The 27680-nt window shown below is 42.5% G+C and overlaps 1 protein-coding gene across 1 annotated transcript in view; it reads left to right on the forward strand.

The window, feature by feature from the left end:
• Positions 1-27680, forward strand: part of LOC112226418 (piezo-type mechanosensitive ion channel component 2-like) — a 116098-nt gene that overhangs the window by 47709 nt on the left and 40709 nt on the right. Inside the window, exons 17-27 of the mRNA XM_042307884.1 lie at positions 3399-3642; positions 4163-4280; positions 6647-6809; positions 7811-7900; positions 11672-12138; positions 16792-16898; positions 17107-17205; positions 17548-17668; positions 18729-18803; positions 19468-19634; positions 26522-26724. Coding sequence (XP_042163818.1) covers positions 3399-3642; positions 4163-4280; positions 6647-6809; positions 7811-7900; positions 11672-12138; positions 16792-16898; positions 17107-17205; positions 17548-17668; positions 18729-18803; positions 19468-19634; positions 26522-26724 — 1854 coding nt within the window. The remainder of the gene's footprint in view (positions 1-3398; positions 3643-4162; positions 4281-6646; positions 6810-7810; positions 7901-11671; positions 12139-16791; positions 16899-17106; positions 17206-17547; positions 17669-18728; positions 18804-19467; positions 19635-26521; positions 26725-27680) is intronic.

Consider the following 27680-nt stretch of genomic DNA (forward strand, 5'->3'; position numbering starts at 1 on the left):
TCAAACTCTCTCTCTCTCTCTTTCTCTCCCCCTCCCTCTCTCTCTCTCCCTCTCTGTCTCTTTTTCTCTCTCTCTCTCTCTCTCTCTCTCTCTCTCTCTCTCTCTCCAACCCTCCCTTTCTCTCTTTGTCTCCCTCCCTTTCTCTCTTTGTCTCCCTCCCTTTCTCTCTCTCTTTCTCTCTCTCATACAGTAGATACCTGTAGTGACAGACATGGATCGGGTTTCAAGTCAACCCCATATATTTTATTATCCACTGTAGGCTCCAAGTATTGATCGATCATCAGACGTTTACTGTAAGCCTGACCGTTATTGATCTAGTTAAAATGATGTGATTGATGGCGGTATGACAGATTATATTACAGAACATGATGCTTTTTCTTATTGTAGCTCAATGGCTTAATGATGTATCTGTTATGATGACAGACAGCAGGGTGTTTTCTCATTGAGGTAAAGTGGTCAGACTAACTGGGTTTGAACCCGCACTACAAGACTGTGTTAGCCCCCTGAGCTAAAGTCTTGGACACATTGGACACATTGTTGCTTTTTTCCCTTCTCATTTTCTATTTGAGTCATCTAGCAGACTCTCTTATCCAGAGCCACTATAGTAGTGAGTCATCTAGCAGACTCTCTTATCCAGAGCCACTACAGTAGTGAGTCATCTAGCAGACTCTCTTATCCAGAGCCACTACAGTAGTGAGTCATCTAGCAGACTCTCTTATCTAGAGCCACTACAGTAGTGAGTCATTTAGCAGACTCTCTTATCCAGAGCCACTACAGTAGTGAGTCATTTAGCAGACTCTCTTATCCAGAGCCACTACAGTAGTGAGTCATCTAGCAGACTCTCTTATCTAGAGCCACTACAGTAGTGAGTCATTTAGCAGACTCTCTTATCCAGAGTTACTACAGTAGTGAGTCATTTAGCAGACTCTCTTATCCAGAGCCACTACAGTAGTGAGTCATTTAGCAGACTCTCTTATCCAGAGCCACTACAGTAGTGAGTCATTTAGCAGACTCTCTTATCCAGAGCCACTACAGTAGTGAGTCATTTAACAGACTCTCTTATCCAGAGCCACTACAGTAGTGAGTCATCTAGCAGACTCTCTTATCTAGAGCCACTACAGTAGTGAGTCATTTAGCAGACTCTCTTATCTAGAGCCACTACAGTAGTGAGTCATCTAGCAGACTCTATTATCCAGAGCCACTACAGTAGTGAGTAATTTAGCAGACTCTCTTATCCAGAGCCACTACAGTAGTGAGTCATTTAGCAGACTCTCTTATCTAGAGCCACTACAGTAGTGAGTCATCTAGCAGACTCTCTTATCCAGAGCCACTACAGTAGTGAGTCATTTAGCAGACTCTCTTATCCAGAGCCACTACAGTAGTGAGTCATTTAGCAGACTCTCTTATCTAGAGCCACTACAGTAGTGAGTCATTTAGCAGACTCTCTTATCTAGAGCCACTACAGTAGTGAGTCATTTAGCAGACTCTCTTATCCAGAGCCACTACAGTAGTGAGTCATTTAGCAGACTCTCTTATCTAGAGCCACTACAGTAGTGAGTCATTTAGCAGACTCTCTTATCTAGAGCCACTACAGTAGTGAGTCATTTAGCAGACTCTCTTATCCAGAGCCACTACAGTAGTGAGTCATTTAGCAGACTCTCTTATCTAGAGCCACTACAGTAGTGAGTCATTTAGCAGACTCTCTTATCTAGAGCCACTACAGTAGTGAGTCATTTAGCAGACTCTCTTATCCAGAGCCACTACAGTAGTGAGTCATTTAGCAGACTCTCTTATCTAGAGCCACTACAGTAGTGAGTCATTTAGCAGACTCTCTTATCTAGAGCCACTACAGTAGTGAGTCATTTAGCAGACTCTCTTATCCAGAGCCACTACAGTAGTGAGTCATTTAGCAGACTCTCTTATCTAGAGCCACTACAGTAGTGAGTCATTTAGCAGACTCTGTTATCTAGAGCCACTACATTAGTGAGTCATTTAGCAGACTCTCTTATCCAGAGCCACTACAGTAGTGAGTCATTTAGCAGACTCTCTTATCCAGAGCCACTACAGTAGTGAGTCATTTAGCAGACTCTCTTATCCAGAGCCACTACAGTAGTGAGTCATTTAGCAGACTCTCTTATCCAGAGCCACTACAGTAGTGAGTCATTTAACAGACTCTCTTATCCAGAGCCACTACAGTAATGAGTCATTTAACAGACTCTCTTATCTAGAGCCTCTGTACGTGGTCACACGGTCTGATTATTCACCTAGTCGGCTCTGGGATTAACCATCAGTCTACCTGGGATTAACCACTAGTCTACCTGGGATTAACTGTTAGTCTACCTGGGATTAACCACTAGTCTACCTGGGATTAACCACTAGTCTACCTGGGATTAACCGCTAGGCCACTTGGGATTAACTGTTAGTCTATCTGGGATTAACCGCTAGTCTACCTGGGATTAACTGTTAGTCTACCTGAGATTAACCACTAGTCTACCTGTGATTAACCACAAGGATACCTGGGATGAACCGTAATGCTACCTGGGATGAACCGCAATGCTACCTAGGATTAACCGCTAGGCTACCTGGGATTAACCGCTAGTCTACCTGGGATTAACTGTTAGTCTACCTGAGATTAACCGCAAGGCTACCTGGGATTAACCGTTAGTCTACCTGGGATGAACCGCAATGCTACCTGTGATGAACCGCAATGCTACCTGGGATGAACTGCAATGCTACCTGGGATGAACCGGTAGGCTACCTGGGATGAACTGCAATGCTACCTGGGTTGAACCGCTAGTCTACCTGGGATTAACCTCTAGGCTACTTGGGATTACCCACTAGTCTACCTGGGATTAACTGCTAGTCTACCTGGGATTAACCTCTAGGGTACCTGGGATTAACCGCTAGGCTACCTGGGATTAACCGCTAGGCTACCTGGGATTAACCACTAGTCTACCTGGGATTAACCACTAGTCTACCTGGGATTAACCACTAGTCTACCTGAGATTAACCACTAGTCTACCTGGGATTAACCACTAGTCTACCTGGGATTAACCACTAGTCTACCTGGGATTAACCACTAGTCTACCTGGGATTAACCACTAGTCTACCTGGGATTAACCACTAGTCTACCTGGGATTAACCAGTAGTCTACCTGGGATTAACCACTAGTCTACCTGGGATTAACCAGTAGTCTACCTGGGATTAACCAGTAGTCTACCTGGGATTAACCACTAGTCTACCTGAGATTAACCAGTAGTCTACCTGGGATTAACCACTAGTCTACCTGGGATTAACCACTAGTCTACCTGAGATTAACCACTAGTCTACCTGGGATTAACCACTAGTCTACCTGCATGTTCTCTTCTTTCCTCTCCTTCTCTTCTCTCTTCCTCCAGGTCCTACCTGGACATGCTGAAGGTCATCACGTTTAGCTACCTGTTCTGGTTCGTCCTCACCATCATCTTCATCACCGGCACCACCCGTATCAGTATCTTCTGTTTGGGCTATATAGTGGGATGTTTCTACTTCCTGCTGTTCGGTGGGGAGCTGCTGCTCAAACCAATCAAAAATATCCTCCACTACTGGGACTTCCTGATTGCCTATAACGTGTTTGTGATCACTATGAAGAACATCCTGTCTGTGAGTAGGACACACACACCTACACACACCTACACACACACACACACCTACACACACACACACACACACACACACACACATACATACACACACACATACATACACACACACCTACACACACACACACACACACACACACACACACACACACACACACATACACACACACACACACACACACACACATACATACACACACACACACACACACACAGTAGGACATACGGTTCCACTTTAAACGACTCATAAAGGCTTCATAGAGCATTCGTAAAGGCTTCATAGAGCATTCGTAAAGTCTTCATAGAGCATTCGTAAAGTCTTCATAAGCACTACATAGATGCTTCACAAATCATAAGAACTGTCATACTACTGAGATGGTGATATGAAAAGGACCTTCCGTCCGATAGTTTGACATAATGTGGCATAAAGCCTTTCTTCTTCCATTTATCTGAAGTAGTGCACTTTAAAGGGAATAGGGGGATGTGAGATACGGCATCTGATATCTTGTCTCCGTGTTCAGATCCTGGCCTGTGGTTACATCAATGTCCTGGTGGTCAACAACTGTTGGCTGATCCAGCTCCTCAGTCTGGCCTGCACCATCAAGGAGTATAAGGTTGTCACCAACAGAGACTTCACACGTAAGACTCTTACTTTCATGAAGCAATGAAACCATGTTTTATGAACGTGATGAAATGATGTTACTAAAGGTGCTCCATCTTCTCCATCCATCTTCTCCATCTGTCTCCTCATCTGCTCCATCTGTCTTCTCCATCCATCTTCTCCATCTGCTCCATCTGTCTTCTCCATCCATATTCTCCATCTGCTCTATCCGTCTTCTCCATCTGCTCCATCTGTCATCTCCATCCATCTTCTACCATCCGCTCCATCTGTCTGCTCCACCTGTCCCCTCCATCTGCTTCATCTGTCTTCTCCATCCATCTTCTCCATCTGCTCCATCCCATCTTCTCCATCTCCTCTCAATATGTCTTCTCCACCTGTCTTCTCCATCTGTCTTCTCCATCTATCTTCTCCATCTGCTCCACCTGTCCCCTCCATCTGCTTCATCTGTCTTCTCCATCCATCTTCTCCATCTGCTCCATCCCATCTTCTCCATCTATCTCCATCTGTCTCCATCTATCTTCTCCATCTGCTCCACATCTTCTGTCTATCTTCTCCACCTGTCTTCTCCATCTGTCTTCTCCATCTATCTTCTCCATCTGCTCCACCTGTCCCCTCCATCTGCTTCATCTGTCTTCTCCATCCATCTTCTCCATCTGCTCCATCCCATCTTCTCCATCTATCTCCTCTCCACCTGTCTTCTCCACCTGTCTTCTCCATCTGTCTTCTCCATCTATCTTCTCCATCTGCTCCATCCCATCTTCTCCATCTATCTCCTCTCAATCTGTCTTCTCCATCTGTCTTCTCCATCCATCTTCTCCATCTGTATTCTCCACCTGTCTTCTCCATCTGTCTTCTCCATCTGCTCCATCCCATCTTCTCCATCTATCTCCTCTCAATCTGTCTTCTCCACCTGTCTTCTCCATCTGTCTTCTCCATCCATCTTCCCCATCTGTCTGCTCCACCTGTCTTCTCCATCCATCTTCCCCATCTGTCTGCTCCACCTGTCTTCTCTATCTGTCTGCTACACCTGTCTGCTCCATCTGTCTTCTACATCCATCTTCTTCATCTGCTCCACCTGTCTTCTCCATCCGTCTGCTCCATCCATCTTCTCCATCTGTCTTTTCCATCTGCTCCATCTGTCTGCTCTGTCTGTCCTCTCAATCTGTCTTCTCCATCCATCTTCTCCACCTGTCTTCTCCATCCATCCTCTCCATCTATCTTCTCAATTTGCTCCATCTGTTTGCTCCATCTGTCTTCTCCATCGTCCTCTCCATCTGCTACATCTGTCTGCTCCATGTCTCCTCCATCGGTCTTCTACACCCATCTTCTCCATCCGTTTGCTCCATCCATCTTCTCCATCTGTCTTTTCCATCTGCTCAATCTGTCTGCTCTATCCATCTGCTCCATCGGTCTTCTCTGTCTGTCTTCTCCATCCATCTTCTCCACCCATCTTCTCCATTTGTCCTCTCAATCTGTCTTCTCCATCCATCTTCTCCATTCGTCTTCTCCATCTGTCTGCTCAATCTGTCCTCTCCATCTGCTCCATTTGTCTGCTCCACCTGTCCTCTCCATCTGCTTTCTCTGTCTTCTCCATCCATCTACTCCATCTGCTCCATCTGTCTTCTCCATCCATCTTCTCCATCTATATTCTCCATCTATCTTTTCCATCTGATCTATCCGTCTGATCCATCTTCTCCATCCATCTGCTCCACCTGTCTCTCCATCTTCTCCATCTGTCTTCTCCATCTGCTACATCCATCTTCTCCTATCTATCCTCTCCATCTGCTACATCTGTCTGCTCCATCTGTCTTTTCCATCTGCTCAATCTGTCTTCTCCATCTGCTCCATCCATCCTCTCCATCTGTTTTCTCTGTACCCCCCATCTGTCTTCTCCATCCGTCTACTCCATCATCTACTCCATCTGCTCCATCTGTCTTCTCCATCCATCTTTTCCATCTGTCTTCTCCATCTGTCTTCTCCATCCATCTTCTCCACCTGTCCTCTACATCTGCTCCATCTGTCTTCTCCATCAATCTGCTCCATCTGTCTTCTCCATCTTCTCCACCTGTCTTCTCCATCCATCTGCTCCACCTGTCTTCTCCATCCATCTGCTCCATCTGTCTTCTATATCCATCTTCTCCATCTGCTCCATCTGTCTTCTCCATCCATCTTCTCCATCGGCCTTCTCCATCCATCTTCTCCATCCGTCTTCTCCATCTGTTTTCTCCATCCATCTTCTCCATCCATCTTCTCTGTCTGTCTTCTCCTTCTGCTCTATCTGTCTTCTCCATCCATCTTCTCCATCTGTCTTCTCCATCTACTCCATGTGTCTGCTGGTTGTGCATTCTATGTCTGTCTGTCTGTCTGTCCGTGGCGTCTCTAGCTGCGGATGGTGGTAAGAAGTGTGATCTGCCCAGCGACGAGGCTGGGATCATATGGGACAGTATCTGTTTTGCCTTCCTGCTGTTGCAGAGACGCGTCTTCATGAGTTACTACTTCCTACATGTGGTGGCTGACATCAGGGCCTCACAGATACTGGCCTTCAGGTATACGCTTACTGTCTGTGTGTCTTCATAAAGCTAATCCTTCCTAAGCTTTGTGTCCAAACTACCTCCATTATACCAGCTAACTCTTTGTATGTGTTGTTACCCTGCTGTGGTACTGTGATGTCATCATGTATCTGTTGTTACCCTGCTGTGGTACTATTATGTCATCATGTATCTGTTCTTACCCTGCTGTGGTACTGTGATGTCATCATGTATCTATTCTTACCCTGCTGTGGTACTGTGATGTCATCATGTATCTGTTCTTACCCTGCTGTAGTACTGTGATGTCATCATGTATCTATTCTTACCCTGCTGTGGTACTGTGATGTCATCATGTATCTGTTCTTACCCTGCTGTGGTACTGTGATGTCATCATGTATCTGTTCTTACCCTGCTGTAGTACTGTGATGTCATCATGTATCTGTGATGTTCTTACCATCATGTAGTACTGTGATGTCATCATGTATCTGTGATGTCATCATGTATCTGTTCTTACCCTGCTGTAGTACTGTGATGTCATCATGTATCTGTGATGTCATCATGTATCTGTTCTTACCCTGCTGTAGTACTGTGATGTCATCATGTATCTGTTCTTACCCTGCTGTAGTACTGTGATGTCATCATGTATCTGTGATGTCATCATGTATCTGTTCTTACCCTGCTGTGGTACTGTGATGTCATCATGTATCTGTGATGTCATCATGTATATGTTGTTACCCTGCTGTAGTACTGTGATGTCATCATGTATCTGTTCTTACCCTGCTGTGGTACTGTGATGTCATCATGTATCTGTTCTTACCCTGCTGTGGTACTGTGATGTCATCATGTATCTATTCTTACCCTGCTGTGGTACTATGATGTCATCATGTATCTGTTCTTACCCTGCTGTGGTACTGTGATGTCATCATGTATCTGTGATCTGATCATGTATCTGTAATGTCATCATGTATCTGTGATGTCATAATGTATCTGTGATGTGATGATGTATGTGTGTGTTTCAGAGGGGCTGAATTGTTCCAGGCAACTATCGTGAAGGCAGTCAGAGCCAGACTGGAGGAAGAGAAGCAGTCTATGGAACAGCTGAAGAGACAGTAAGTCCATGTAACGGGGTGAGTGACTGGTTGCCGGGAAGTCAGGCGCAGGAGAGCAGAGATGGGTGATAACAGGATAACTTTAATATCCACCCTGGCCCAAAGGTACAGGAGAGCAGAGATGGGTGATAACCGCTTTAATATCCACCCTGGCCCAAAGGTACAGGAGAGCAGAGATGGGTGATAACAGGATAACTTTAATATCCACCCTGGCCCAAAGGCACAGGAGAGCAGAGATGGGTGATAACAGGATAACTTTAATATCCACCCTGGCCCAAAGGCACAGGAGAGCAGAGATGGGTGATAACAGGATAACTTTAATATCCACCCTGGCCAAAAGGTACAGGAGAGCAGAGATGGGTGATAACAGGATAACTTTAATATCCACCCTGGCCCAAAGGTACAGGAGAGCAGAGATGGGTGATAACCGCTTTAATATCCACCCTGGCCCAAAGGTACAGGAGAGCAGAGATGGGTGATAACAGGATAACTTTAATATCCACCCTGGCCTGTAATTTTCATCATAGGTACACTTCAACTATGACAGACAAAATGAGAAGGAAAAAAATCCAGAAAATCACATTGTAGGATTTTTAATGAATTTATTTGCAAATTATGGTGGAAAATAAGTATTTGATCAATAATAAAAGTTTATCTCAATACTTTGTTATATACCCTTTGTTGGCAATGACAGAGGTCAAATGTTTTCTGTAAGTCTTCACAAGGTTTTCACACACTGTTGCTGGTATTTTGGCCCATTCCTCCATGCAGATCTCCTCTAGAGCAGTGATGTTTTGGGGCTGTTGCTGGGCAACACGGACTTTCAACTCCCTCCAAAGATTTTCTATGGGGTCGAGATCTGGAGACTGGCTAGGCCACTCCAGGACCTTGAAATGCTTCTTACGAAGCCACTCCTTCGTTGCCCGGGCGGTGTGTTTGGGATCATTGTCATGCTGAAAGACCCAGCCACGTTTCATCTTCAATGCCCTTGCTGATGGAAGGAGGTTTTCACTCAAAATCTCATGATACATGGCCCCATTCATTATTTCCTTTACACGGGTCAGTCGTCCTGGTCCCTTTGCAGAAAAACAGCCCCAAAGCATGATGTTTCCACCCCCATGCTTCACAGTAGGTATGGTGTTCTTTGGATGCAACTCAGCATTCTTTGTCCTCCAAACACGACGAGTTGAGTTTTTACAAAAAAGTTATATTTTGGTTTCATCTGACTATATGACATTCTCCCAATCTTCTTCTGGATCATCCAAATGCTCTCTAGCAAACTTCAGACGGACCTGGACATGTACAGGCTTAAGCAGGGGGACACGTCTGGCACTGCAGGATTTGAGTCCCTGGCGGCGTAGTGTGTAACTGATGGTAGGCTTTGTTACTTTGGTCCCAGCTCTCTGCAGGTCATTCACTAGGTCCCCCCGTGTGGTTCTGAGATTTTTGCTCACCGTTCTTGTGATCATTTTGACCCCACGGGGTGAGATCTTGCATGGAGCCCCAGATCGAGGGAGATTATCAGTGGCCTTGTATGTCTTCCATTTCCTAATAATTGCTCCCAGAGTTGATTTCTTCAAACCAAGCTGCTTACCTATTGCAGATTCAGTCTTCCCAGCCTGGTGCAGGTCTACAGTTTTGTTTCTGGTGTCCTTTGACAGCTCTTTGGTCTTGGCCATAGTGGAGTTTGGAGTGTGACTGTTTGAGGTTGTGGACAGGTGTCTTTTGTACTGATAACAAGTTCAAACAGGTGCCATTAATACAGGTAACGAGTGGAGGACAGAGGAGCCTCTTAAAGAAGAAGTTACAGGTCTGTGAGAGCCAGAAATCTTGCTTGTTTGTAGGTGACCAAATACTTATTTTCCACCATAATTTGCAAATAAATTCATTAAAAATCCTACAATGTGATTTTCTAGATTTTCTTTAGTTCATTTTGTCTGTCATAGTTGAAGTGTACCTATGATGAAAATTACAGGCCTCTCTCATCTTTTTAAGTGGGAGAACTTGCACAATTGGTGGCTGACTAAATACGTTTTTGCCCCACTGTATATTAGTATATAGTATATATAGTATGTATATATAGTATATATAGTATGTATATATAGTATATAGTATATATAGTATGTATATTAGTACTAAATTAACTGCTATATCTATGTCATTCCCCCCAAATGGTCATTCCTCCCCTATGGTCATTCCCCCATGTTCACCCCCATGGTCATTCCCCCTATTGTTATTCCCCCAAATGGTCAATCCCCCCATGGTCATTCCCCCATGGTAATATCCCCCATGGTCATTACACCACTTTGGTCACCCCGCATGGTCATTTCCCCCTATGGTCATTCCCCCTATGGTCATTCCCCCTATGGTCATTCCCCCTATGGTCATTCCCCCTATGGTCATTCCCCCATGGTCATTTCTCCCCATGGTAATTTCCCCCCATGGTCATTACACCACTTTGGTCACCCCCTATGGTCATTACCCCACCCCATGGTCATTCACCCACCCCATGGTCATTCCCCCATGGTCATTCCCCCCTATGGTCATTCCCCCTATGGTCATTCACCCACCCCATGGTCATTCCCCCATGGTCATTCCCCCTATGGTCATTCCCCCTATGGTCAATTCCCCCTATGGTCATTTCCCCCATGGTCATTTCCCCCTATGGTCATTCCCCCTATGGTCATTTCCCCCTATGGTCATTCACCCACCCCATGGTCATTCCCCCTTATGGTCATTCCCCACCCCTTGGTCATTCCCCCTATGGTCATTCACCCACCCCATGGTCATTCCCCATATGGTCATGCCCCCATATGGTCATGCCCCCATGGTCATTCCCCCATGGTCATCCCCCCTATGGTCATTCCCCCTATGGTCATTCCCCTATGGTCATTCCCCCTATGGTCATTCCCCCTATGGTCATTCCCCCTATGGTCATTCCCCTAACCCATGGTCATTCTCTCTCCCCTTATCTCTCTTTATCTCTATCTACCCACCCCCTCTCTCTTTATCTCTCTCTCCCCTCACACCTGTCTCTCTCTCCACCCCACCCCCTCTCTATCTCCCCCCCACCCCCTCTATATCTCCCCCTTTCTCTTCACCACCCTCTCTCTATCTCCCCCCTCTCTCTCTACACCCAACCCCCTCTCTCTATTTCCCCCTCTCTCCATCTCCCCCTCTCTCTCTCTACACCCAACCCCCTCTCTTTCTATCTCCCCATACCCCACCCCCTCTCTATCTCCCCTTTCTCTTCACCACCCTCTCTTTCTATCTCCCCCTCTCTCTCTCTATACCCAACCACCCTCTCTCTATCTCCCCCCTCTCTCCACCCCCTCTCTCTCTATCTCCCCATACCCCACCCCCTCTGTCTCCCCTCTCTCTCTTTTTATCTCCCACCCCTCTCTCTCTCTCTCTCTCTCTCTTTCTCTTTCTCTCTTTCTCTTTCTCTCTTTCTCTCTCTCTCTCTTTCTCTTTCTCTCTCTCTTTCTCTCTCTCTTTCTTTCTTTCTTTCTCTCTCTTTCTTTCTCTCTTTCTCTCTTTCTTTCTTTCTTTCTTTCTTTCTTTCTCTTTCTCTCTCTTTCTTTCTTTCTTTCTCTCTCTTTCTTTCTCTCTTTCTCTCTTTCTTTCTCTCTGTCTCTCTCTTTCTCTCTTTCTCTCTTTCTCTCTGTCTCTCTCTCTCTCTGTCTCTCTGTCTCTCTCTCTCTCTCTTTCTTTCTCTCTTTCTTTCTCTCTGTCTCATTCTGTCTCTCTCTCTGTCTCTCTCTTTCTCAGGATGGACCGTATAAAGCAGCGCCAGGAGAAGTTTAAGAGAGGGAAGAATATGTTGAGCCAGGAGTCAGGAGACAGAGAGAACCCCATCCATCTACAGGGGTCAGGAGACAGAGAGAACCCCATCCATCTACAGGGGTCAGGAGACAGAGAGAACCCCATCCATCTACAGGGGTCAGGAGACAGAGAGAACCCCATCCATCTACAGGAGTCTGGAGACAGAGAGAACCCCATCCATCTACAGGGGTCAGGAGACAGAGAGAACCCCATCCTTCCACAGGAGTCTGGAGACAGAGAGAACCCCATCCTTCCACAGGAGTCTGGAGACAGAGAGAACCCCATCCTTCCACAGGAGTCTGAAGACAGAGAGAACCCCATCCTTCCACAGGAGTCTGGAGACAGAGAGAACCCCATCCTTCCACAGGAGTCTGGAGACAGAGAGTACCCCATCCTTCCACAGGAGCAGCAGGGTGAGGGGGAGGGGGAGGATGAGGATGACAATGGTGTTGTTCTCATGGAATGTTTAGGAAACCTTGGAATAGATTTTCATACACTCACCATCATTATATGATATAATCACTGTAAGCAATTTTGTGGTACTGGTGCTTATGTTTAAAATAATGTTTTTAAACATATTTTATCAAAAAAATAGTTGTTTAATTTGCACGAGCTCTGAATGAAGCATTGATCTACCTGTGAAACTATTTGTATTATAGGAGCAGAGCGAGAGAGAGAGAAAGAACAAAAACAAGAACAATCTAAGACTAAAAAAAAGCAGTGGTGGCAGCCTTGGGTTGACCACGCCTCCAGTAGGTTGACCACGCCTTTTTTTTCTCCACTCTGATTGGCTATTGTGTCCTTGACCAGAACTCACAGAGGATTTCCATACTGCACCTGGGCTCCAGACGACCTGAAAACATTCCGTCACGACCTCAGTCCTTTTCTGACTCTATTTAAGGCCCCTTGTTTGATTGATTGATTGATTTGTTTATTGGTTGATTGATTGGTTGGTTAATTGATTGATGAACCCCAAAACATCAGAAATATACAGGCAGGATACTGTTCTGATTTCCTTTAATGAAATAAGACAATATGCCTCAACTAATGGCAATTACATAATGTATTTGTGCATAAAATGGGGCCTTAAAGAGACAGAATATTCCACTGAGAGAAAATACAACAACTGATGCCTGTTATGTTTTTGGGTGTGGTTCTGAGGAGGCCACAGTAGGGAATCTCTCATTGTGAAATAATGTATGAATTCAACAGAGATAAAATGTATCTCCCTTTTCTCTTCCTGGGTGAAGAATTCTATCTCTGTTATAGTTCTAATCATCAACAGACCACAAGAGAAAGCATCCAGAGCAATATAATACACACCTGATTCAAACAAGGCTTAAATATCGCAATGATAAAATCAATAAGGATGAAAAGCTTTTCAATAGTGTTATATTCTTCCAGTCACAGATTCGTACCTAAAATCTTCCACAGTTCTTCTCTGTGGTGGCCTGTTTCTGAATTGGATTTTTTTTGTATCATCCCCTGTTGTTGCATTCCTTATATTATTTATCCCGTAAACATCCCATTTATATATTCAGAAATTATTCAGACCACTTGACTTTTTCCACATTTTGTTATGTTACAGCCTCATTCTAAAACGGGTTGAGTTGTTTTTCTTCATCGTCAATCTACACACAACACCCCATAATGACAACACAACACCCCATAATGACATCACAACACCCCATAATGACATCACAATACCCCATAATGACATCACAATACCCCATAATGACATCACAATACCCCATAATGATAAAGCAAAAACTGTTTTTTAGAACTGAAACTGAATTATCACATTTACAGAAGTATTCAGACCCTTTTCTCAGTACTTTGTTGAAGCACCTTTGGCAGCGATCACATCCTTGAGTCTTCTTGGGTATGACGCTACAAGCTTGGCACACCTGTATTTGGGGAGTTTCTCACCGTGCTCCTCTGCAGATCCTCTCAAGCCCTGTTAGGGTGGATAGGGAGCGTCGATGCACAGCTATTTTCAGGTCTCTCCAGAGATGTTCGATCAGGTTCAAGTCCGGGCTCTGGCTTGGCCACTCAAGGACATTTAGAGACTTCTCCCGAAGCTGTTTGTCTTGGTTGTGTGCTTAGGTTCGTTGTCCCGTTGGAAGGTGAACCTTCGCCCCAGTCTGAGGTCCCGAGCACTCTGAAGCAGGTTTTCATCAAGGATCTCGCTGTACTTTGCTCCGTTCATCTTTCCCACGATCCTGACTAGTCTCCCAGTCCCTGCCGATGAAAAACATCTCCACAGCATGATGCTGCCACCACCATGCTTCACTGTCGGGATGGTGCCAGGTTTCCTCCAGACATGACGCTTGACATTCAGGCTGAAGAGTTCAATATTGGTTTCATCAGACCAGAGAATCGTGTTTCTCATGGTCTTAGAGTCCTTTAGGCGCCTTTGGGCAAACTCCAAATGGGCTGTCATGTGCCTTTCACTGAAGAGTGGCTTCCATCTGGCCACTCTACCATAAAGGCCTGATTGGTGGAGTGCTGCAGAGATCGTTGTCCTTCTGGAAGGTTCTCCCATCTCCACAGAGGAACTCTGGAGCTCTGTCAGAGTGAACAGGGGGGTTCTTGGTCATCTCCCTGACCAAGGCCCTTCTCCCCCGATTGCTCAGTTTGGACGGGTGGCCAGCACTAGGTAGACTCTTGGTGGTTCCAAACTTCTTCCATTTAAGAATGATGGAGGCCACTGTGTTCTTAGGGACCTTCAATGCTGCAGACATTTTTTGGTACCCTTCCCCAGATCTGTGCCTCGACACAATTCAGTAAAGTTGTAGAAACATCTCAAGGATGATCAATGGAAACAGGATACACCTGCGCTCAATTTAGAGACTCATGGCCAAGGGTCTGAATAGTTATGTAAATAAGATATGTTTTTTACATTTTTAATTCATTTTTTAAAATTCTAAAATACTTTTTCAGCTTTGTCATTATGTTTGTAGATTGATATTTTTTATTCAATCCATTTTAGAATATGTTATATATGTCATGACTCTCCTGTGACGATCGGAAGGTCCTCTCTACAGCGTGCTCTCTCTCGTAGAGAGAGAAGTCAGCTGTTTTATGATGGTTTTAAATACTCTGCTTCTATGCTCTGTAGTGTTCAAGGTTGGAATGTAAACTGTAGAACACAGAGAGACCCTTGGACATCAAAAGTTGGAATAATTAAACAATATTTCTATTTTTGAGAATGTGGGAGTGGTTCGTGGACATTTATGGGACAGTCATGAATTTCCACTTCCTGTTTGGAAATTTTCCTGCCCTATGAGTTCTGTTATACTCACAGACATAATTCAAACAGTTTTAGAAACTTCAGAGTGTTTTCTATCCAATAGTAATAATAATATGCATATATTAGCATCTAGGACAGAGTAGGATGCAGTTCACTATGGGCACGCAATTCATCCAAAGCGAAAATACTGCTTCCTATCCCTAACAGGTTTTAATGGACAGTCATGACGAGTGTGTTTGATTTGGTGACCTCATGAAGGACAGGAAACACACATAACTGTATCTCTTAAAGTGTCAATTTCCCAGCTGTCAGGTTTACATCTAGATGTTGGATAAAATGAGTAAATATTAGACTATTTGTGAGAAGATGTAATGTGATGTTGGCTTTCTAAAGTTTTAACTAGTCAGTGGCCCCAGAACATTACATCAGGTGTCATGGAATCGCCCTAAAACCACTTCCTACAGAATGTACATTAAGTCAGAGAACGCCGGAACGGAGTCCCCACGTTGGAATGGCTACAATTCTATAGACCATTCGACAATGTGTAGTTTTGGCTACACGGCTGGAAATGGTACAACTCTGAGACTATCGATCACTACAGAATAAGAGCAAATCCTAGACGTATAATTACTTGTCTCGTACGAGAATACCGACAACCGCGGAAGCATCTATCTATGCAACAACCATCTCTAGGCCTGATGTATCCATTACAACAGATACTAGCCAGAGCAGCAGAGAAAGCTACAACTTCGAAAAGACATTGTGACTTCTGGGGAAGTTACCCAGAGACTCTCTGATGAACTGACTCTCCAGCAGACTGACCAGCGTTTCCAACAGAGAAGACAACAACGGCATACAGGCGTAAATATAAACACATTGCAATTATTTTCGAATGAGCGGCCGTTCATGTGCGAAGGATTAGCATTTCAATGAATATAATTATAGACTGTGTGTAGTGAATCAATCTAGTCTTTCCCGCTCTTTCTCAGTCCCCACCCCTTTCCTTTGTCTACCAAGCCTTCATATCGGCTTAGTCCACTAGGGACTTTTTCTTTGTATCATCCAGTAACCCAAATATCTACTGTTGGTTTGTTATGTGATTCTGTGTGATTATTTAATTAGTTAGTAAATAAATAATTAAGCCAATTTGTATATCGCTGATTCTCGATTTAGGCTAGGGTTCGTGCAGATATCCAAGGGTTTGCGACGTTCAGTAACGAGAACTGATGAGGTAATAATGCATTAATAGAAGACTGTAATCGATAAGATAATAAAATATCTGAAGAGTTATATTCGGGAAATTGACACTCTATAAACAAACATTTTTCCGTGGTGCCCCAACTTCCTAGTTAATTAAAGTTACATGATTAGTTTAATCGTATAATTAAATTACAGATAGAGAATTGATTTGATAAAATAACAGTCTTCACATTTAATGATAGTCACAGACAGCTGTAACGTAACAAAATGTGGAAAAGGTGAAGGGGTCTGAATACTTTCCGAATGCACTGTATTACCCAGCATCCTTTACTCCTGTTCCCCTACTGTGGCTCTTCTGTTCAAGGACATAATTCCGTTTCACCAATTACAATACTTTTAAAGTCTCTGCCCAAGTCACCTCAAACCTGTGCCATGTCTTACCAAACAAACTAATGCAATTATTCTGTGTCTAACTTTGTGTGTGTTTTCCCTTTTTGAATCAAACCAACCTCTGCTGCCTCACATTTACTTAGTTTACACCCCAAAGCATCACCTGCTTTTCAAACCCTTTCCTCCAGTTAATATTAACAGCACCTTGCTCTCTACTCCTCAGTGGTGAGAAGTGGAGATTATTACTTGTTTGAAACCGACAGTGAAGAAGAGGAGGAAGAGATGGAGAGAAGAGAGGGTCTACTGCCTCCCAAGAAGTCGGCGTTTCAGGTGAGGAATAGAACAACAGCAAAGTAGTTACTGGTATTACCGGTATTACCGGTATGTGAAATATTATATTGTATTTATTGTTCAGTTCAGTTTAAGATCATCTGTTGCTAGTTGGAAAATGTGTTATTTCTGCTCTGACACTTTCTTCAATATAATCTAATTCTGTTTTCTACTAACTCTCCCCCCACCCTTTGTCCCTCCTCTTCAGCAAGCTATTGGGAAGTTCGCCTCAGCCCTTATAGCTCTGCCCAGATCTATCATTAAACTTCCAAAAGCCATCTTTCAGTATGTAATCAGGGCAGCCAAGGTACAAAAACAATAGATTCAGCATCTCCTCTTACCATAGCCTGTGAGACTGTATCCTCAGTCTGTGTAGACGGTATCCTGTGTCCTCAGCATGTGTAGTCTGTATCCTCAGTCTGTATCCTGTGTCCTCAGCATGTCTTCACCATTTAACCCAACCCCTCTGAATCATTCCTTTGATTGAATTGAATCCTAACTTGAAATCAGTGTGTGTTTCTCACGTTTTCGTACAAATCTTCTGTCAGCATCAACAGATAGTTGGAGTTAAGCTTACACATCTCAAATTAGGATCCGTCTCTTTATGTTCAAACTCTAACATTGTGCTTCCTGTACTGTACTGTCCCAGTTTGTCTACCATGTCTGGATAACAGACTCTAAGACAGCCATGAAGAAACAAAGCAAAGAGAAGCACAAGTTCTGGAAGAGGGACATCAAGAGAGACAAACACAAAAAGGACAAGATGGATGGTGAGTGTGGGTTCTGGAAGAGGTAGACCAAGCGGGACAAACACAAAAAGGACAAGATGGATGGTGAGTGTGGGTTCTGGAAGAGGTAGACCAAGAGAGACAAACACAAAAAGGACAAGATGGATGGTGAGTGTGGGTTCTGGAAGAGGTAGACCAAGAGAGACAAACACAAAAAGAACCAGATGGAGGGTGAGTGTGGGTTCTGGAAGAGGTAGACCAAGAGAGATAATCACAAATTATGAACCAGGTACACCAGGAGACAAACACAAGAAGGAAGTTAATCAGGAGTAGGGTTGTAAAAGTCGGGTAACTTTCCCAAAATGACCAGACTTTCCAGAAACCCCGTTTGGAGGATTCCTCGATTTTCTGCTTATTCCATCCTGATTCCAAGAGTATTCCAACCTGGATTTGTGGAAAAACCTGTGAATTTTGGTAAAGTTAGCAGAATTATGCAAGCCTAATCAGAAGAATAAGCCAGTCAGTGGTATAAAGAAGCATACACACTATATTCTTGATTGCCAGTCTATTCATAATGTAAGTAATGTACTGTGGAGGTCTTCAGCCCTATCAAAAGAGGCTTGGTTGTGAAAAGGCAGGGTGAGAGTGGGCAGCCCAGACGTGTACCCCAGAATATTATCTAGTAGAATGGGTGCTTACTGCTCATACAAGCACAGTAATTATAATCCAAATCTACTCTGTTATATGTGCATTAAGTTATTGTATCATTATGTTATTCTCTGTAAGTTATTGTTTTGTTGTTATTGTTTTGTTGTGTTATTCTCTGTACGTTATTGTTTTGTTTTATTCTCTGTATGTTATTGTTTTGTTGTGTTATTCTCTATACGTTATTGTTTTGTGTTATTCTCTGTAAGTCATTGTTTTGTTGTGTTGTCCTTTGTATGTTATTGTTTTGTTGTTATTGTTTTGTTGTGTTATTCTCTATACGTTATTGTTTTGTGTTATTCTCTGTAAGTTATTGTTTTGTTGTGTTGTCCTCTGTAAGTCATTGTTTTGTTGTGTTGTCCTTTGTAAGTTATTGTTTTGTGTTGTTATTCTGTAGGTCATGTGACTATAGAGTTTGGAGAGACAGAGGAGGATCAGAAGGGAGGAGAGGAGAAGAAGTCTGATGGACCAGGTGGGTGCCACAGCCCCTTTGAAATACTGTAGTATATTGAAGCAATACGGCCTGAATGCTGATTGGCTGACAGCCGTGGTATATCAGACATTATAAACTGGGTGGTTGGAGCCCTGAATGCTGATTGGCTGACAGCCGTGGTATATCAGACCGTAAACTACGGGTACGACAAAACATGTATTTTTACTGCTCTACTTATGTTGGTAACCAGTTGATAATAGCAATAAGGCACCTGTGGGGTTTGTGGTATATGGCCTATATACCACGGCTAAGGGCTATAGAACAACCCTTAGCCGTGGTATATTGGCCATATACCACACTCCTTCAGGTCTTATTGCTTCAATATACCATGGCTTTCAGCCAACAGCATTCATGAGCCTAACTACCCAGTTTATAGTTATATCCAAAACACATGTCAAAACCACATACATGGAGAGACCAACCTCGATTCAATATAAATCATTTAAATACATATATATTATCCTTACTATAGTTTACTCAGAGTCAATGATGGTCAATAGCAATGTGATTGTGAGTTGATATTATGACTTCTTCAGTTGAATAGACTGGTATTATGACTACTTTAGTTCGAATAGACTGATTGTATGTCGCTTTGACTAAGAGTGTACGGTAAATGTAACTTCTCTTTCCTACTTCCCACCAGACAACGTCTTGAAGCGAGTGTTCAACATCATCCAGTTCACCTGGGTGTTGTTCCAGACCACGGTGGAGAGCTTCACCAAGTGGATGAACAACGTGTGTAGAGAACACATAGACATCTCCACCGTGCTGCGCATTGAGAGATGCATGCTCACTAGAGAGGTCAAAAAGGTACATCCCACCCTCTCTCTCTCTCTCTCTCTCTCTAAGACAGGGGAACCCGTCTCTACATGATGGAGAGTAAGACAGGGGAACCCGTCTATACATGATGGAGAGTAAGACAGGGGAACCTTTTTCAACATGACGGAGAGTAAGACAGGGCAACCCGTCTCTACATGACGGAGAGTAAGACAGGGGAACCCGTCTCTACATGACGGAGAGTAAGACAGGGGAACCCGTCTCTACATGACGGAGAGTAAGACAGGGGAACCCGTCTCAACATGACGGTAAGACAGGGGAACCCGTCTCTACATAACGGAGAGTAAGACAGGGAACCTATTTCAACATGATGGAGAGTAAGACAGGGGAACCCATATCTACATGACGAGTAAGACAGGGGAACCCGTCTCTACATGACGGTAAGACAGGGGAACCCGTCTCTACATGACGGTAAGACAGGGGAACCCGTCTCTACATGACGGTAAGACAGGGGAACCCGTCTCTACATGACGGTAAGACAGGGGAACCCGTCTCTACATGACGGTAAGACAGGGGAACCCGTCTCTACATGACGGTAAGACAGGGGAACCCGTCTCTACATGACGGAGAGTAAGACAGGGGAACCCATATCTCAACATGATGGAGGTAAGACAGGGGAACCCGTCTCTACATGACAGTAAGACAGGGGAACCCGTCTCTACATGACGGTAAGACAGGGGAACCCGTCTCTACATGACGGTAAGACAGGGGAACCCGTCTCTACATGACGGTAAGACAGGGGAACCCATATCTACATGACGGTAAGACAGGGGAACCCGTCTCTACATGACGGTAAGACAGGGGAACCCGTCTCAACATGACGGAGAGTAAGACACGGGAACCTATTTCAACATGACGTAGAGTAAGACAGGGGAAACCGTCTCTACATGACGGAGAGTAAGACAGGGGAACCTATTTCAACATGACGGAGAGTAAGACACGGGAACCTATTTCAACATGATGGAGAGTAAGACAGGGAACCCATATCTACATGACGGTAAGACAGGGGAACCCGTCTCTACATGACGGTAAGACAGGGGAACCCGTCTCAACATGACGGAGAGTAAGACAGGGAACCTATTTCAACATGACGGAGAGTAAGACACGGGAACCTATTTCAACATGACGTAGAGTAAGACAGGGGAAACCGTCTCTACATGACGGAGAGTAAGACAGGGGAACCTATTTCAACATGACGGAGAGTAAGACACGGGAACCTATTTCAACATGACGGAGAGTAAGACAGGGGAACCTATTTCAACATGATGGAGAGTAAGACAGGGGAACCTATTTCAACATGATGGAGAGTAAGACAGGGGAACCTATTTCAACATGATGGAGAGTAAGACAGGGGAACCTATTTCAACATGACGGAGAGTAAGACAGGGGAACCTATTTTAACATGACGGAGAGTAAGACAGGGGAACCCGTCTCTACATGACGGAGAGTAAGACAGGGGAACCTATTTCAACATGATGGAGAGTAAGACAGGGGAACCTGTTTCAACATGATGGAGAGTAAGACAGGGGAACCTGTTTCAACATGATGGAGAGTAAGACAGGGGAACCTGTTTCAACATGATGGAGAGTAAGACAGGGGAACCTATTTCAACATGACGGAGAGTAAGACAGGGCAACCTGTTAAAAAACGAAAACGTGACTCTTCTACAGACGATTTCATATTTTCACTACCAGGAATGGTAAAGGTCGAAACCCATCTGTTAAAATCAATAACTGACAAACTGTGTCGACTGGGTATACTTGAATTAGTCATTGAGGATATAAAAGAGTTGTAGGCCTCGGGATGAGTGATGAAAAAGCTGCGATACTGGAGAAAGACACAAACAAGTCAAGACAGTCAATTTAATGAACTGAATTTAATGAACTTGAAAAGGAGAACGCCGTTCTGAGAGAAGCCTTACTTGACATACAGACTAGATCCATGAGAGAGAATCTGGTACTTACAGGTGTCCAAGAGAAAGAAGGAGAAGTTCCTGAATGTGTAGTTAGAGAGTTCCTCTTCACAGCGCTTCAGATCCCACACGAAGCTATCACAAAATCCAACTTGAACATGTACACCGTTTCGGACAGAGAGGGCAAAGGTATGAATGGCCAATCATTGCCAAATTTGCTTTCTTTAAAGATCAAATAATGGCTAAAAGCCTGGGTAAAAGACTTGCTGGCACAAAAATAGGCACGAATGACCAGTTCCCGAAGGAAACTGAATGAATGACCAGTTCCCGAAGGAAACAGAACGAATGACTAGTTCCCGAAGGAAACTGAACGAATGACCAGTTCCCGAAGGAAACAGAACGAATGACTAGTTCCCGAAGGAAACAGAATGAATGACCAGTTCCCGAAGGAAACTGAACGAATGACCAGTTCCCGAAGGAAATTACAGAATGCGCGTAAAGTTCTGTATCCAATTTTCAAGGAAAATAGATTGAAAGGGAAACGCATAGCTTTCGTAGTCAATAAACCGTATATTGACAACCAGTTGTTCAGAGACACAAAGACTACTCCATGGGTATAGGAAACAAATAAGGAAACACACAATTATAGCCCGGTTATGGATTGTAATAACACAACAAAAAATATAGCTTTTCTGTCTATCTTCAAAGCTCACTAATTGGAACACAAAAGCACTAATTCAATATGGTGGAGATAAAAAAAAACACAGTTAACAGAAGGCCCAGTATGTGTGGATGGCGTGGTGTGTGTTTTTTGGTGTTTGGGAAAGTGTAGCGTTGAGTGAGAAAGGAAATGGTTGCATATCCCAGAACCAATGTATTGCTGTGGGAGGGCTTTCAATGTTGTTCAGATGATGGATATACTTTTATAATGAATTATACATCTTATTTATTTATTGTCCTATCATGGTGGAACAGTGTTTTAAAATAAATTATTCATTTAATTTATTTATTGTCCTATAATTGGGAACTACATTTTAAAAATAAATTATACATCTAATTTATTTATTTATGATCCTATATTGATGGAACGGTCCACAACCCTATACCCTAGACACCCACCTGAATGACCCAGATACTAAAGAGATACTAAAGAGAAGTCCCTAACTGTTTTATGGGCCTGCTGTAAGCGGTCTGTATGCAGCCAAAATGCAGTCAGAGACCAAGAGCAGCACTGCCCCCTCAACCTAGGTTATGTCTAAAAAAGTCTGTTATATCAATTCTTCTGTCCATCTAGTATCATCTAGTAGGCTTTGATTAAATTTCCAATATCCAATATCCTCGCTCCAACGCTTTTTTGTCTGTCATAGTTGAAGTGTACCTATGATGAAAATTACAGACCTCTCTCTTCTTTTTAAGTGGGAGAATTTGCACAATTGGTGGCTGACTAAATACTTTTTTGCCCCACTGTACCTGGCAGAGGCTTAATCAAGCATCTTGATTACTTTCGTATGTCATTCTCTCTGGCACCAAAAGTTTAAAAAGTGTTGATGGGGGACAATGTGGTCGGATCATCACATAATTGACATATGTATTACTCTAACAGAATTTCCATGTGGGCGAGGATATTGGAAATGTAATCAAAGCCTACTAGAAGATAACTTGTTTAGAACTAGGACAGAATAATTTATAACAGACTTTTTTAGACATAACCTAGGTGCAGCATATCCCCTTATTGTATGGGACACTTTTAAATGTGCCTTTAGAGGCCATGCAATTCAGTACTTATCTATAAAACAAAATCAATTTAGATCACGAGTCCATATTAACAAAACAAATTGAAGGACGAACAGTACAGTTAGATAATAGGCAATAAAACTACCATAGAGGCACGGAATACGTTAGAGGAAAACAAAAAGAAATGGAGGAACTTATTCCAGAAGATGTAATATATTATAAAAATAAAGCAACTGGATGGAATATGGGGAAAAATGAACCAAATTATTTTAAACAGAAATGCTACCAAACAAAATGTGTTGAAAATCGTTACAAATGGAGTCACGCATGATTCATCTAATGATATTTTGAAAGAGGAAGTAAAGTACTTTAAGAATTTGCTTTCATTTCAGTCTCCTCCATCTCCACTAACTGAAACTAATTGTATGGATTTTTTCCCTGTTAATAATGTTACAGAGGGACTTCTTGATGCAATTAAAGCCTTTAAGGCTGAGAAAACTCCAGGGCTGGACGGCATACCAGTGGAAGTATACTAAACCTTTTGATATACTCAAAGGACCATTATTACCATGTTTTATCCACTCCTATATAAATGGTAGATTATCAGACATGCAACAAGAAGGTCAGATATCATTATTACTGAAACAGGACCCAAGTAGTGTATATAAAGATCCAGTCCATTAATAAAAATGGAGGCCTCTTACACTTCAGTGTTGTGATGCAAAAATTCTAGCATAATGCTTGGTGCATAGAATTAAAAAGGTTTTGTCAGATATTATTATTCATCCTAATCAGACAGGTTTATTACATGGACGATACATTGGCGATAATATAAGACAAGTACTGGAAACAATAGAACACTAGAAATATCGGGGACACCAGGCCTGGTTTTCATAGCTGATTTTGAAAAGGCTTTTGATAAAGTACGACTGGAGTTTATATATAAATGCCTAGAATATTTCAATTTTGGAGAATCTCATTATAAAATTGGTTATGTTATGTATAGTAACACTAGGTGTAAAATAGTAAATAATGGCTACATCTCAGAAAGTTTTAAACTATCAAGAGGAGTAAAACAAGGTTGTTCACTATCGGCATATCTATTTATTATTGCCATCGAAATGTTAGCTGTTAAAATTAGATCCAACAATAATATTAAGGGATTAGACTTGGCTTAAAAACGAAGGTATCATTGTACGCTGATGATTCATGTTTTCTTTTAAAACCACAATTAGAGTCTCTCATACTCGTTATACATGTCCCGAAAGAAAGAAATGATCTCACTCCAATACATTTTAATAGAAAGTTAGCAAAAATAGATAAGATCTTGCTGCCATGGAAAGGAAAATACCTGACTATTTGTGGCAAAAATCACCCTAATTAACTCCTTAGTTATATCACAGTTGACCTATTTGCTTATGGTTTTGCCTACACCTAGTGACCTGCTTTTTAACCAAAAAATATTCAATTTTATTTGGAATGGAAAGCCAGACAAAATCAAAAGGGTCTATTTATATAATGAATATGAATTCGGAGGGCAGAAATGATTAAATATTAAAGCATTAGACCTCTCACTAAAGGCATCAGTCATACAAAAGTTATACTTAAATCCAAACTGGTTCTCCAGTCAATTGGTAGGAATGTCTCATCCTATGTTCAAGAAGGGCCTTTTCCCTTTATTCAGATTACACCTGCCCACTTTCGGTTGTTTGAAAACGAAATCTCCAAAATATTGTTATTTTGGTTGCAATTTCAGTTTAATCCACTTGAAAAAACAGAACAAATAATACAACAAATATTGTGGTTCAACTCAAATATACTAATTGATTAAAATAAAAAGAATCGATAAGAAAAAAAGGTATAATTTTATATCATAAATAGGACTGGTGGAGTTATGTCACACCTGCAGCTAAGACAGACATATGGGAATGTCTGCTCTACCCAAAATTACAACCAACTAATTGCAGCATTACCACAAAAATGGAAGAGGCAAGTAGAAGGGGGAAAAGTAAGGAACTTGTATGTCGGCCCTGTTTTAAAGAACATAAATGGTTAAAGAAAAATTGATACGCAAAACAACGCCGGATTCAAAACTTCAAATTTTTCAATTTAAATTACTATACAAAAATTCTTGCTACCAATATAATGTTATATATATGGGGGATACAATCTTCCCAGCTCTGCAGATTCTGCTGTGAGGAGGCAGAGTCATTAGATCATTTATTTTGGTATTGTCCATATGTAGCTCGTTTTCGGTCACAGGTCCAGGAATGGCTGAAGAATTGCAACATTTGCCTAGAACTAACGCTGCAGACAGCAATACTGGGTGATTTGAAAAGCCCTAGTCAAATCAATCAATAATATAATAATTATTTTAGCAAAAATGTTTATTTTTAGTTTGCAATCTGTAGAAGCTATGAGAATAGAAAGGTTCAGTACTTTTGTCAAGCACTCCAGCACAGTTGAAAAATATATGGCTAATTGAAATCCAAAATGGATGGTGTTAAGCGATAGATGGGAGAGGTTGAATGGAGCTGAAGGGTGGGACTAATAACAAGATAACCAATGTAAAACATACGGGGTCTGTAAAATGTATATAGGTTCAGAAATGTTGTGAAATAGCACAGTTACAAATAGAAATCAAACTGGATGGACATCAGAAATAGAGGAAGGACTAAGAACAAACAAAATATAACTGTTGTAAAATAGACTGTGTCTGTAAAGTGTGTATAAGATGTATAAACTGAAGGTAGAAGCCTGAGTGTTTATTAGTTTACTATTTGGGGGAATAATTAAGGTATATTAATTAAGGTATATTCTTAAAAAAGTATGCATATATGTGTATTTGTATGAATGTTTATGTATACATATATATATATATATATGGGTATGTATGTATGTATATATATATATATATATATTTTTTTTTTAAATATATATATAAATACCCAAAAAATATATGGGGATTGGAAATGATGCAGACAATTACATTGATGGAAGCAACTATCTTTCCGCAATATTAAAGCTGAACCACTTAAGAAAAAAAAAAAAGAAAAATCGAGAATCAGTGACGATCTTGACCATAAAACCACTCCCTAGAGGGTAACATCCTGTCCAGAGTCAGTATCCATGTGTACTACCAGAAGCAGATCAATCAATGACAACATATATATAACCTATATGTAAACTATATTAATGTGTAATTCCCCTACAGGGTAATGTCCCATCCAGAGACAGTATCCATGTGTACTACCAGAAGCAGATGCGTATATACATGTCGCAGGGCTCCAGTCTGGACCAGCTCATTGAGGAGGACAGTGTGTCGTGGTCTCACAGGGTCCGTAGAAGGAGAGGCAGCTATCGTATGGAGAGCCAGGACTCCATTGCGTCTATGGCCTCCAGGGATAGTATATCCAGGTAAGCAGGGTTGGGTAGGTTACTTTCTAAATGTAATCCGTTAGTTACTAGTTACCTGTCCACAATTGTAATCTGATTACATTCGGGTACTTTTAGATTACTTTCCCCTTAACCGCCGTTAACACCCTCACTTTGTTGAGCTTCCTCACTGGCGTGAGGGAACACAGCCGACGAATCGGTGCAACTACAAGGGTGTGCATGATACAGTCGGATATCCTCAATTGGAAACCCAGTCGTGTCAACCTCTGCGGTGCCGATAGTTAAGAGGCATTAGATGAAGACACAAAATGTATGTTACCAATTGAACCCCATCTATTGCAGGATAAATCAATATTACAGTTTATATAGCTGGCCAATTATATGGATGTTAAATTTGACTTTATGGGTTGGTTATGTAGGCTTCTTCTAACCCTTTGGGGACCTTTAACAGAATGTGACTGGCAGAAAAGGTGTTGTAGGTGGAGGATGAGGGCTGCAGTAGATATCTCAGATAGGGGGGAGTGAGGTCTAAGAGGGTTTTATAAATAAGTATCAACCAGTGAGTCTTGCGACAGGTATACAGAGATGACCAGTTTACAGAGGAGTATAGAGTGCAGTGATGTGTCCTATAAGGAGCATTGGTGGCAAATCTGATGGCCGAATGGTAAAGAACATCTAGCCGCTCGAGAGCACCCTTACCTGCTGATCTATAAATTACTTCTCCATGATCTAGCATGGGTAGGATGGTCATCTGAATCAGGGTTAGTTTGGCAGCTGGGGTGAAAGAGGAGTCCACATTCAGTCAGCTGTATAAGGAAATAAACAAACAGGAAACCACTCACCCAGAGGCGGCTCTCCTAGTGGCCGGAGACTTTAATGCAGGGAATCTTAAATCAGTTCTACCTAATTTCCATCAACATGTTAAATGTCAAATCAAATCAAATCAAATTTTATTTGTCACATACACATGGTTAGCA

Source organism: Oncorhynchus tshawytscha, linkage group LG28, assembly GCF_018296145.1.
Source record: "Oncorhynchus tshawytscha isolate Ot180627B linkage group LG28, Otsh_v2.0, whole genome shotgun sequence".
Taxonomy (NCBI): Eukaryota; Metazoa; Chordata; class Actinopteri; order Salmoniformes; family Salmonidae; genus Oncorhynchus; species Oncorhynchus tshawytscha.